This window comes from Panthera pardus, unplaced genomic scaffold (genome assembly GCF_024362965.1).
Source record: "Panthera pardus isolate Hobbes unplaced genomic scaffold, ASM2436296v1 HiC_scaffold_24, whole genome shotgun sequence".
In the NCBI taxonomy this organism is placed as follows: Eukaryota; Metazoa; Chordata; class Mammalia; order Carnivora; family Felidae; genus Panthera; species Panthera pardus.
In genome coordinates this window covers 20,477,550-20,490,612 of record NW_026526810.1, presented here as the reverse complement: position 1 = coordinate 20,490,612, position 13,063 = coordinate 20,477,550, and the positions used below count along the sequence as shown (strand labels likewise).

At 44.6% G+C, this 13,063-nt stretch overlaps 1 protein-coding gene across 5 annotated transcripts in view; it reads left to right on the top strand.

The window, feature by feature from the left end:
• The window catches only part of HERC2 (HECT and RLD domain containing E3 ubiquitin protein ligase 2), a 268,052-nt gene extending 255,780 nt beyond the window's left edge, over positions 1 to 12,272 (top strand). For all 5 annotated transcript variants that reach the window (XM_019438147.2, XM_019438149.2, XM_019438148.2 and 2 more), the window contains 8 exons: positions 2,382 to 2,465; positions 6,616 to 6,757; positions 6,922 to 7,116; positions 8,003 to 8,115; positions 8,728 to 8,918; positions 9,822 to 9,927; positions 10,316 to 10,528; positions 11,631 to 12,272. In XM_019438147.2, coding sequence (XP_019293692.2) covers positions 2,382 to 2,465; positions 6,616 to 6,757; positions 6,922 to 7,116; positions 8,003 to 8,115; positions 8,728 to 8,918; positions 9,822 to 9,927; positions 10,316 to 10,528; positions 11,631 to 11,903 — 1,317 coding nt within the window. In that variant the 3' untranslated portion in view covers positions 11,904 to 12,272. The remainder of the gene's footprint in view (positions 1 to 2,381; positions 2,466 to 6,615; positions 6,758 to 6,921; positions 7,117 to 8,002; positions 8,116 to 8,727; positions 8,919 to 9,821; positions 9,928 to 10,315; positions 10,529 to 11,630) is intronic.
• Positions 12,273 to 13,063: the final 791 nt, after the last annotated feature.

Sequence of the window (13,063 nt, the reverse complement as noted above, 5' to 3'; positions counted from 1 at the left end):
CCCCAGGGATGTCCAGCAGAGGGTGCCAGATATTATACATCATTTAGATAGAAATTCAATATCAGGATATGTAGAGATTCCTAGTCAAAGGATAATTTGTGAATAGAATCATGAAGGAGGGCATCTAAAAATCACTGGACATATTTTGACCCATTGACATTTGTAATAATTTGAGCTTTTTAGAAATAGGATGCCTGATTCAGGAGTTAAGAGTTTCCCATTACTGGATATCAAGTTTCTGGCAAGTAGGTTGGCAGGATGTTCTAAAAGAACCATTGTGTGGTAGGGGTAATATTTGTGTAGAAAAAAGCATAGAGGTCAGATTGAGAACTCCTAACTCTGAAAAGCCTATGATTCTGAGACCTATTTTGTAACTTATTTTGTTATCAAAGATTACGGTTCCTTTTTTTTTTTTTTTAATAATAAAATCTGTATTATTTGGAGTCCTATCCAAACAGATTTATTCTTTTTTAAGAATAGCTTTGTTTGCACTTAGCTGGAGGGGACTGGTCCACACATTTTATTTTCATGTGTGGCTTAGAGACAAGTGGACATTGATAAGGATTGTAGTAATGTAAGATCTCTCTGATGATGGGGAAGAGGAAAAAGTTGTATGCAGTTAACATTGATAAGAAACTTAACTTCAACCATTTTTTTTTTAATTTTTTTTTTTAACGTTTATTTATTTTTGAGACAGAGACAGAGCATGAACAGGGGAGGGGCAGGAAGAGAGGGAGACACAGAATCCGAAACAGGCTCCAGGCTCTGAGCTGTCAGCACAGAGCCTGATGCGGGGCTCGAACTCACAGACCGTGAGATCATGACCTGAGCCGAAGTCGGACGCTTAACCGACTGAGCCACCCAGGTGCCCCAACTTCAACCATTTTTTAATAATAAAAAGTAGCAAATTGATCCCTTTTACCATTTTTTAAAAATCAATCAGAGTGGAGATGATAATAGGCAGCTAGGAAAAAGCCTTTCCTCAGGGAGACAACCAAGTGAGAGGCAGGATGGATCCCACATGGATTGCATGAGTGTTCTGCAGGCTATGAGCACAGGGGCAGGACAGCAGGAGCACTGAAGGAGTCTGGCAGGCAACTTCAGTGGCAGAGAATGTGTAATCAGCCTCTGTTTTGGTCCTGGGTGAGAAAGGATTACATCTGCTGGAAAATTTGGGAAATGCGTGTTGGTGGTGACCATGGAACATTATTACCAGTATGCAATTCAGAGCACAGAAGAGAGAGCATCATAGGAGACCCCTGCTGGATCAGGCCATCAGAGAAGGGAAATGCATGTCCCTGTGGAGGAGGAGCTGTCCTTGGCTCTGGGCAGAGCAGTCAGGAAAGCAGAGGTCAGGTGGGATGGAGGACAAAACTAGCTGGTAGGTGTTGTACAAGGGTGCATGGTGATGGGTGCACCTATGCGAGCCCCTGTGTGGCGTAGGGTGCCCTGTGAAAGTCCCTTTGTGGTAATGGGTGGACCGCTGTGAGGTGTGATGGGTCTGTCTCTGTGGGCTGGTTGCCTCTATGACACTCTTACTTGACTTTCTCTACCTCTGAGGCCTCATCTTTGGGCTGCTTAGGGCTCTTGCCCTTCCTGCTTTCAGAGGTTGGAGTTCTGACCTGGGAGAGGGACCTGGATACTCTTGTAGGTACCTTGTGCTCCCCCAACCATGCTATCTGTGGACAACGGCAGAGTTATCCACTTGGCAGAGACCTGGGACTCCCATCGCTCCTATCTCGTTTGTGTCTCTTGAGTCTCCTTCCCTACCCCTGTGCTCACTGGTGCTGCCGGTGCCCTGGTCCATATGAGTATGGCAAGCCTACCTGTACGTGGGTGTCATTGGGCCCCAATATTCAGGTTTCTGTCAGTGTATGGTACCTATATGTTTCCTCCTTCACTGGTCTCCCATTCTCACCCCAAGCCTGGATCAACATACAGGACTCCCTGGCCCTGCTGCTGGTTTGTGGTTTTGTCACAACAGTGACACTGAGGCATAGTGTTTAATGTCAGTCCTGCCACGAGTGGACTTGTGGTCTGTCTGGGAGACCTTGGCTTTTCTAGTTAATCCTCAGGGCCTGGCCTGAGTCCCAAGTCAGAGCAGATATGTGCCAGACTCTGGCCCTCCCCACCCTGTGCCCAGAGCATGGTGGGCTTCTCTTGCCTCCAGATGGGGGGCAGAGAGCACAGGTGGGCCTCTGCATAGGCTGTGCCTCTGGCACCACCTCACAATTTGGAAAAGAAGAGTTTGTAGTTACTGTTCTTAAGAAAATTTGACTTTTAGGAGAGAATATTTAAAACAAAACTATGACATGATTTATCTATGGATAATAATATTTCCTATGTCAGATTCTAAATTTTGTCTATCCATCATATTTTAGGAGGCAGCTTTCCGTAAAGTAGTACAAGCAACTATGGTGCGAGATCGCCAGCATGGGCCTGTGGTAGAGTTGAACCGAATTCAGGTAACAAGTGGAAATTGTTCTGAGTCTGACACTTCTCAGATAAGATGGTTTTGTGGTTGGGAGTTGTGGCTCCACAGCCTGGGGGAACAGCAAACTTTCTCTTGTGCCCTTGCCTTAGAGAGCAAGGTATTACCTGTCTATGGTGTCCTGTGGTGCTGAGCTTTTTAGTTGGGAATGTAAATTGTTTTGTTTGTAACAGAAGTAAGAAAGATTTATTTCAGATAATCCAGAAGCATGCATACAGATAAGCAAAGAGGGGTAAAAATGACCCATATTTCCACCACATGGCAATAATTACTGCTGACAGTTGGAGGTGTGTTTGTATGTTTGTTATAACTGAAACTGGGTGCCTCTCTTTTGTAACTTGCTATTTTTTCCCCCTGAAAACACTGTAAGCACCTCTCCTTGCAATACAGTGGGAGTGTGGGATTATTTTTGCTGACCAGCTACCCCATGTTCTCTTGGTTTTTCTGTGCAGGAGGCTAGAAAACCATGCCCACTTTTCTGGAATACAGCTGTGCTACTCATCACAGCCCAACTACAAGTGTATCTTCAGTTGCCCTTCTTGGGTTAGGTTCTGAGAAGGAGGTTAGGTCAGAGGCCCTCCATGCATCAAATTGTATGTGGGGACAGTCCCCATACCCACCAGCCTCACACCCTTCCTGGCTCTGATAGCTTTCTTTGCCCACTTAATAGACCAGAATCACTAATACTGTTCTCTAGTAATGAATAAATGAAAAGTAGACCATCTCTGAATTAATACTGCTGCCAAGTATAGATAAGCTTACAATTTAAAAAATTAACTGGATACCAGAGGAGCTCCAGTACTGATTATGGTATTGTGTGGTACTTGACATTTAACATGCAAATGAATTGGGCCCCACCTCTTGGAACAGAAACAGAGAGTTATGAAGAACAAATTCTTTGTTCCTTTATATTAACACATGATTTCTACCCTGGTGTTGGTTATATGACTAGACATTTCTCCAGAGTTGTACTTGGGGGCATTTTGAATTAAGACACAAACTCTTATCGTTTGTTGGAGAACACATGTGACCACACTGATGGATGTGGTCCCTTCACTGACGTCAGACTGTTTAATGCTAAGCTCTAGGTCAGTCAGCCTACTCTACAAACAAATGGGCTGTTTAATTAGGTTCATGAAAAAGGTTTTATTTCCGCACCTTGGAGGATCATTTTGGTTTGCTCTACATTATTAGGTCTTAAACACTAAAGTTCATAAGTGAGGAAAGCTCACCTAACAGATTGTTGGGCATTCCTAGATCGTATGCATGCCCTAGCCACATATAGGTGCCTGATCAGGGTCAGTGACCTGATACAGGTGGTCAAATCTGGGGCTTTTGGCATCATTGAACCTTGCTTACCTGGAACCCAAGTTAGGTGTGCCTTTTCTATCTTTCCCTTACCTCAGATTTTGCACTCATCATGTTTGGATGCCTCTTTCCTTCTAGTCTTTATATTCTAGCACAATGCCTTGTGTTATGAAAATGTTCAGTACGTGTTTGAAAAAAACAGAATGGATAAAGGGCAAATTAATATTAGCATTTTTAAAAGGCACATAAACAACTTTCAATGCAGCATGCCATGCTATTCCAGTTATACCCAGTGACCTTCTGGTACCAGAGCCAGATCTTTTTCAATTCAGAGTTCATACTTCCATCCTGAAGCTGGAAAGATCTTCCACAAAGATAGACATAGAATTGTTTTTCTGATCAAAAATAGAGTACAGGATGAGAGTGGAAGGTATTCCACGAATCCAAGTTAAACTCAAGATACCAGTTGATCCAGAAAGGTGGTATCAACCATCCTGTGGTCACAGGATGCTCCTGGCATCAGCCTCCTCCCATGGGGATGCCACTGTAGATATTCTCATATTGTCTGTGCAAAGTGTTCTGGAGACACTAAAACATAGGCGTGTTCCTGGAGGGTTTTCTTTGTTTGAATTTGATTTAGTTTTATAACAGAATCTGAAAATCAGCGTGCATAAAAATTTTTAATTTAAAATTTATTACAGAATTAATGCATACTCATTTCTGAAAATTTAGAAAATTCAGATTAAAGGCAGTTAAAATGACTTATATTTCTACTGTCCAGAAGTAGCCACTGGTACACAGGTGCATCCATGCAGAGTCATAGCTGTCTTATCATAGCCATTTCCTTCAGAGGAGCCAAAAGCATCAGCCTCTGTTAACTGGTATTATGAATGGAGGTGATGTGACATTCACAATGGGAAGCTGGGTCTGTGGCTTGTTCCTTATGAACAGACACACCCCTCTTCCTTTCTTTAGCACAGTTTCCATCAGGGATTTGGGTACCTTAAAGAACTGCTGTGAGGTTTAAATAAAATCACATCTGTGAACATAGAGCCAAATGTGTGGCACACACAGAAAATTTCATTCCTTAGGAGTCTGTTATCATTAGTGTTATTATTTATAAGTCTTGTTTATGGTTATTTGTGTGTGAGAATTAGCTATTTATTTTAAAAATTTTTTTTAACGTTTGTTCATTTTTGAGAGATGGAGAGAGACAGAGCGTGAGTGGGGAAGGGGCAGAGAGAGAGGGAGATATAGAATCCAAAGCAGGCTCCAAGGCTCTGAGCTGTCAGCACAGAGCTGACGCGGGGCTCGAACTCACGAACCATGAGATCATGACCCGAGCTGAAGTTGGACACCTAACCGACTGAGCCACCCAGGTGCTCCAAGAATTAGCTATTTAAACTCACCTTAGAACTCATTAAGAAGTTAAGGATTGTAAGAGTTTAGCTGGAGGAGGCAACAGAAAAGTGCATTTTCAAGATCATTTTTTCTTAACTTTTCATTTTGCAATTATTTCAGGCTGAGCTTCTCAGGTGATTCTGAAGCACAGCATAGCTAGCAAAGCTGTAGGGTTACTGAGTCCATACCAGGTGAGGGCCTTAAGGGCTCTTGGTCTGATCTGTTTGAAAATCTTAGATTGGGGGCACCTGGGTGGCTCAGTCGGTTAAGCGTCCGACTTTGGCTCAGGTCATGATCTCATGGTTTGTGGGTTCGAGCCCTGCATCGGGCTCTGTGCTGACAGCTCAGAGCCTGGAGCCTGTTTCAGATTCTGTGTCTCCCTCTCTCTGTGCCCCTCCCCCACTCACGCTCTGTCTCCCTCTGTCTCAAAAATAAATAAACGTTAAAAAAAATTAAAAAAAAAAAAAAGAAAATCTTAGATTAGGATGAGAAATAAAGATAGGAAAAGTGATTGGGGGAAATGCAGTGACCCAAGGGTTGGAGTAGGATATGTGCAGGTGAGTAAGGGAGGGGAGCAGGGTTCTGTTCTGGCTGAGATAGTGGCTCCAGGTTTGGGTTCATAGTGCTGAAAGTCTGCTAAGGAGAGCTGCTTTTGGAGCTCCTGGCATCTTATTCATGGAGGCCAAAGCAGAGTGGTAAAGTGGTTGGCCATAGTTAAGTTATGAAATGTGTGGATGAATCAGATTGTAGTTACCCCACCAGGTGCCACCACTCTGTGTGAATGACCAATGAGGTTTGTGATTTCTTGAAGGAATGTTTACTTAGACACCACCAGTCCTGAGGGGTGCTGGGCTGTGGCAATGTGCTGCAGGCATTTGGGTGACCAGAGGCCATGCCTCCCATGATTATAGCAGAGCTTCTATTGGCACAGCTGTCCAGCAGGCATCCTGTGCACGAGGCCTGAGCAGGTAAACATGTGTCGAGTGAGGGGAAAGGAGTGTGAAACCAGTCTTTGAGGTCCTCAGAAGGTTTGTGTGCAGGAAGTTAGAGACATGAGGTCCCTCTTGGGGGGAGGAGGGAGAATCATAGAGAAATGAGGTATGGCTTAGTCTAGAAGCTCTTCCACCTTGTACAGATGTGTTTTGTGGGTTTTGCTTTGTTTTGTTGGGTGATCACAGCAGCATCTGAGTGCTGCTGGCTGTGGACTCCATTCATGACAGCTCTTTAGGTCTGGTAGCAGAGTGCTGGCTGGACTTCTACTCTGGTGACCAAGGCAGAGGAAAAAAAAAGGGTAACAGGAGGGGTAAGTGGCTATAGGGCTCATTATTGCCTAGGGCTGGTTGGCTGTGGAAGATAGAAGCTGTGTCCTTTCTGCTGCTGCAGCTGTTTCATATTTCTTTCTTTCTCCTCTGTAGGTCAAACGTTCAAGGAGTAAAGGTGGCCTAGCAGGCCCTGACGGGACCAAGTCTGTCTTTGGGCAGATGTGTGCTAAGATGAGCTCGTTTAGTCCTGACAGCCTCCTCCTCCCCCACCGTGTCTGGAAAGTCAAGTTTGTGGGTAAGAACTTGCATGCACTGCAGACCTGTGGTCCTGAGGGTTGTCAGTCTGAACACAGGCATTAGTGCAATGGGCATTACAAGGAGAGCTGAGAAGCCCAGCTGGCTGCACCCTGTGGGGTTTGCTGGGGTGACTATGAATTACTGATTCTCTTTTCTTTCAAGGTGAATCTGTGGATGACTGTGGTGGTGGCTACAGTGAGTCCATAGCTGAGATCTGTGAAGAACTGCAGAATGGACTCACCCCCCTTCTGATCGTGACGCCCAATGGTAGAGATGAGTCAGGTGCCAACCGTGACTGCTACCTGTTCAGCCCGGCCGCTAGGGCGCCCGTGCACACCAACATGTTCCGCTTTCTGGGTGAGCCTACTCACACAGGCATCGTGTGACTGTGTGTGCCTTAGTTAGCTTAATGTCTACTGTGTCTTGGGAATCACAGATATTTTGAGTACTGTATTTGGTCTTAGCTTTTTTGATGTGTACCTGCAGGGACATGCAGAACCCAGCCATCATTTGCTGGGTGCTAAGGGGCAGAAAGTGTCTTTGGCACTCAGAAGATCTGAAATTTCATATTTCTGTAGTTTAAATGTATCTGAAACTTGGAATCAGATCTGAGAGGATTTTGGTAGTTGGCCAGTCCCTTCCTCCTGTTGCATTAAGTATTTGTGCTGAGTGCTCCTGTTGCTGCCTGTACTTCTCCAGCCATTGCACCTACCTTCCTTGAGAAACTCCAGCTTTTGTTTTGTCATCAAAGGAACGGGGATTGGCCTCTGTGTGGTTTATATCCTTTGGTGGAAAGAGGAGGAGAATTAGAAACTCTCCCATAGGAATAAAAGGAACAAAGGAAATAATGAATTTAGAATAGGACAAAATGTTTTAAGGATGGACCTAACTTGGGGTGCCTGGGTAGCTCATTTGGTTGAGTGTCTAACTTTGGCTGAGGTCATGATCTCATGGTTCATGAGTTCGAGTCCCACATCGGGCTTGCTGCTGTCAGCACAGAGCCTGCTTCAGATCCTCTGTTCCCTTCTCTCTTTGCCTCTCTCTCTTTTTTTCTTTCTCAAAAATAAATAAACATTAAAAAAAAAAAAAAGGATGGACCTAAGTCTCCATGAATTTGGGTAGCACTGGGTTAGAAGGCACTGAGGCCCCAGTGTAGAGCTAGTCTCTACTGTGTTGTTGATTGAACTAGCTGTTTCATCATTGATTTCAAGTATCTACTGTCACTTGTGCTTTGAATGAGCAGGTGTGTTACTAGGCATTGCTATCCGGACTGGGAGTCCCTTGAGCCTCAACCTGGCTGAGCCTGTTTGGAAGCAGCTGGCTGGGATGAGCCTCACCATTGCAGACCTCAGCGAGGTAACCACCAGGAAGGTGGGGATGGGGAAATATGACACTTTGTGTACCTGATACAGAGTACAGGGGGTGCCTCAGGCTGCAGACTACCTTCTGGTAGCAAAGAAGGTCTATGGATATGAGGCCAGTTTGCTGCCATAACTTGGTAGACCATCTGTTTTGTGGTGCTTTGCAACTTGAAATCTTGTCAGATAATAATGTTCACCATTTTTCCTGTGGAGGAGGGGAGCTTGTGAGTGGCTGAGTGGTGGCTCCGACTTTCAGTGGGGGAGACATGACTGACCAACCACAGCCAGCATCCTCCCATTGGCCATCCTTCCCTTGGTACCATGACTGTAGGGTGAGATTCATCTCCATCCAGTGGCTGTTGCTCTCTTATTGGTTAATTTTAAGGACTTCCTTGAATTACAAGTTCTTTCCTCAGCTCCCTGGGTGAAGTACTTTCTCACTGCTGGTCTCTGTTATTTCCTGGCGTGTACAGTGCACCAACAGCTTGAGGTATGCCCAGTGCAGACTGAGGCCCCCTTGTGGCTGAGTGTCTCAGGTGTGAACTGTAGTCAGAGGTGTAGGAAAGAGCCAGACTTAACATGTCGGCTCCCTTTTTTCCCTTAAAAGGTTGATAAAGATTTTATCCCTGGGCTGATGTACATCCGTGACAATGAAGCCACCTCAGAGGAGTTTGAGGCCATGAGCCTGCCCTTCACTGTGCCAAGTGCAAGTGGTCAGGACATCCAGCTGAGCTCCAAGTACACACACATCACCCTGGACAACCGTGCAGAGTATGTTCGGCTGGCAATAAACTACAGGTGTGTGGTCATCTATCCTCCATTGTTTTGATTCAGTAAATAGCAAAAATAGAAAATGGTTTGCTTGGATGGCTGCATTTTTCAGAAATATCATACAGTAAAATGCTAATGGACTTGGTTCCAACTGCTGCTGATCTGTAGTCATCAAAACTTGTTTTGTAATCCGAGTCCGAGTACTCATTATTGCCTGAGATTCCTGGCTCTGACTAGAATACCAAGGTGGATAGAATTGCCCTGTTTTGGGAGCTGTCCGAACAGAGATCACAGGGCCTTTGGGTGCCCATCTGTGATCTGTCAACACTCCTGGGCAGGACTGTGCCTGGCCCCTGCCTGGCCATCACACCAGCATTCTGCATGGTTGCTGTGCGGCAGGATTCGCAACACCTGCCCTCCCCATACAGCTTCTGCTCATTGCTGCTTCCACCTGACATTACAAATCCATACAGTGTGGTCCTTGGGGACCTCATTCTCCAGAAGCACCTGGCCAGGTGTTGTGGTGAGACTGCATATTGGGTGGACTTTACTTGCTGAGTTCTGCTTGTGAGTGGTCCTGGCAACTGTGCTGTGCTGTCTCTCTGTGTTTATTTCTGCCTTGTGCCCTAACTCACCAGTCATGGGGGCCACAGTATCTGCTTCCAGAGGGTTCTTACTGTTGGTGCTCTGGAGCCTGGTTCTCTGATTATGCATATCTAATTCTGTGTGCAATAAATGTTAAGAATTGTGTCTTGGAAGCTGTAGGTAGTTTTTAAAATTATCTTCTATGTGCCAGTGTAGCTGCACTCAGAATGTGATGCCATTTCTATAAGATGCATACCTTGGTCATCTGAGTGGTAAGTCTTGTTATAAGCAGGACAAGATCTGTGTTACCAAAGATAGAAATGCAAAGTGATTTTTCTCTTTCAGACTCCATGAATTTGATGAGCAGGTGGCTGCTGTTCGGGAGGGAATGGCCCGAGTTGTGCCTGTCCCCCTTCTTTCTCTGTTCACTGGATATGAATTGGAGACAATGGTATGCCCCTAAGTGCTACTGCCCTGGAACTGCCTTTTGCATATTGAGCCACCAAATCAGTGCCACTAGTTAATGTCTTGATTAAATCTTGCCCTTAATTTACATCTGAAGTAGCTCATGCCTGTTGAATGAAGTGAAAACATGTTCAGGAAGCTGGTGTTCCCTGCCTGCCTCTTTCCCTCCCTCGCAGCTATCACCCCACACCAGGGTGGAGCACAGGGTCAAGTGCACATCCATCTGAACACACAGGACCTATCCTCCCAGCCATCCACTCCAGCTCTCACAGCCATCCTGCCCCAAACAAGCCTTGGTAGAAAGAAAGAATGATTTGACTCTGTACTGAAGAGTCGAAAGTGTCAACCATCCCTGACAGTGTGTCCTTCTGCAGGTGTGTGGCAGCCCAGATATCCCTCTGCATCTTTTAAAGTCGGTGGCAACGTACAAAGGGATCGAGCCTTCTGCGTCCCTGATCCAGTGGTTCTGGGAGGTGATGGAGTCCTTCTCCAACACAGAGCGTTCCCTCTTCCTTCGCTTTGTGTGGGGCCGGACGAGACTGCCCAGGACCATCGCAGACTTCCGGGGCAGAGACTTTGTCATCCAGGTGCGGTTCCTCCACATCTCATGGTGTCAGCTGTGGGGGCATGCTCCTTGCACACGATCCTACAGCAGATTAGAAATGGGACTCTCATGTTATATGGTTTTTCTTTCTTCCTGGGAACAATAATAAAAAGCACACCAAACTTCTTTGATTTGATCACTCAGAATTTTATGACTACAGGATTTAGGTCTCACTTTCTACTTCTGGAAAATTTATCTGGCCACCACAAGAAGATACTGCTATTATGTTAGCACATTTGAGATTTTGAGCACACATGTCATTTAAAGCATATGTCTGATTCTCTGGTTGAATTAGGTAAATTAAGTAATGTTACTTACTGAGAAAAATAAGAGCACCATCAGACTGAGAGCAGGAGTTTTGCTTTGATTTCTAACTCGGTGATCTGATGGCCGGAAATAGGCTCCATTTATCTTCCAGGTCATGGGGACTCAGCTGCCCTCTCTCTCCCTCCTCCATCCTGAGGCACTGAGTATGACTTTCCAGGTAGCAATACCATGGGAGTGGGGAGCTTCCTCAGAGGGCAGATTGGGGTGGAGGGTCCATTCTCTCTGCATGCTTGGAAGGATTTGGGGATGGGTTTCTTCCTGAGCATAGCCTGACTCCAGTCTCTGGCCAGGGTTGCAAAAATAGTTGGAGATCTTTGAGAATACATATAGTTTTTCTCTCCTAAGGTGGGTAATTACTGGATTTCATCCACATGTCTTGCTGGCTTCATAATATCATATCTGTAGTAATTGAAAGGGGGTTAATGGTTCAAGGAGAATTCCCCATGTAAGTGAGTGCTGAGGACGTGCCTTCTGCCTGCCCTGTGCCAGGCCCTTTTTACAGCACTGATTTGTCAAAAGTAGTTGTCACAGTAACCAATTGCTATTTTTGACCATAAGTCCTAGGAATTATTGAGCTGTTCCTTTTAATTTCTAAAATTGACTATAGAGTATATGTTTTCTGATATTTTGTTACTCTTAGCCAAAAATGTTACGATTTTTGTGAGAGTCAAGAATCTAATGAACATAATAAAATACATTTGCAGTTTTATCTGTCCTTGCACACCATCTCTAATTATTTAACATTTTTTCATCAATAGGTATTGGATAAATACAACCCTCCTGACCACTTCCTTCCTGAGTCCTACACCTGCTTCTTTTTGCTGAAGTTGCCTAGGTATTCCTGTAAGCAGGTGCTGGAGGAGAAGCTGAAATATGCCATCCACTTTTGCAAATCAATAGACACAGATGATTACGCTCGCATAGCCCTTACGGGAGAGCCGGCTGCTGATGACAGTAGTGACGACTCGGAGAACGAGGATGTGGATTCATTTGCTTCAGACTCTACACAGGATTATTTAACAGGACACTGAGATAGAGAAATGCCATTCATCGCAAGACACCACGAGACTGAGCAAGAAGGCAGAGCATTACAGTTTAGAGTGCAGGAGGTATAATGTATTTGATGAGAAATATTAGGTCTCTAAAATGCATGGGGGTGGTCAGGGAGACTGATCGCTGGTGATTGAACAATGAATGGAATAATGATTGGGAAATCAGCCCTTGCACGAGGGGCACTATGTGGACACTAACATTTATTTTTGAGACTTAAAAGGGTCTTCTCACCCATAATGCTGCATTACATGTAGGACTTCTGTGTTTACTACAGTGTGTAAATGTTTATATAAATACTGAATTGCAGCATCCCAAAATGAATAAAAAGCCTTTTTACTTGTGGGTGCGATAGACTGTGTTTTTTTCTTTTTTTTCTTTTCAAGTGTTGTGCATTGTCTTGATTGTACATTGGAAATACTGTGTAATGATTAAATCGTATTATAAATACTTCAATTAATATTACCCTGAATTTGTTTATTAAAAGTTTTTTGAACATTAAATGATCAGTATTACTTGAATGCATCCAGAGATTATTTAAATCAAAACCAAAATAAAAAGGCCCTTGGTCTCCCTCTTCTCCCCAGGTGCACATTTTAGCATATGCGGTATGTAACTTGAATTGAGGCCTTTCTGTGAGCAGTATCTATGATAGAAGGTATACTATATATAATGCTTGTGTCTTGTATATCCCTAAATTTTAATTCCCTATGAATAAAACATCTGTCACAAAATTATAAGCTGAACTTTCTTACCTGGTTAGACTAGCACTTGGTGGTGTGCTACAACCAAAAAGTAGTCTTTGATATAGCATTAGTTAAAGCCATTCCAATCTAGGTTAGACTTTTTTGGTTACAAAAACCAAAGTCACTCTGGTGATAAAGGAGGAATGGGTATTAGGAGAAAGGAAAGTTTCAAGAGGAGTGGCTGGCATTGGGAGCTGGGGACCAGGAGCCTTCAGGATCCATTCCCCTGTCCTGCACCCCACCTGTCCTGGTTCCCATTCCCATCTGCCTAGGGTCAGGGGTGTGTTTCTGGTCTAGCCGGCCATGGGGTACTATTTGAGGTGCTTGTTCTAGGGTTGTGTGTATGGCAGGTTCCCTGCAAAGGGAAGGACAGAATAGGGTATGAAAGTTGGCCG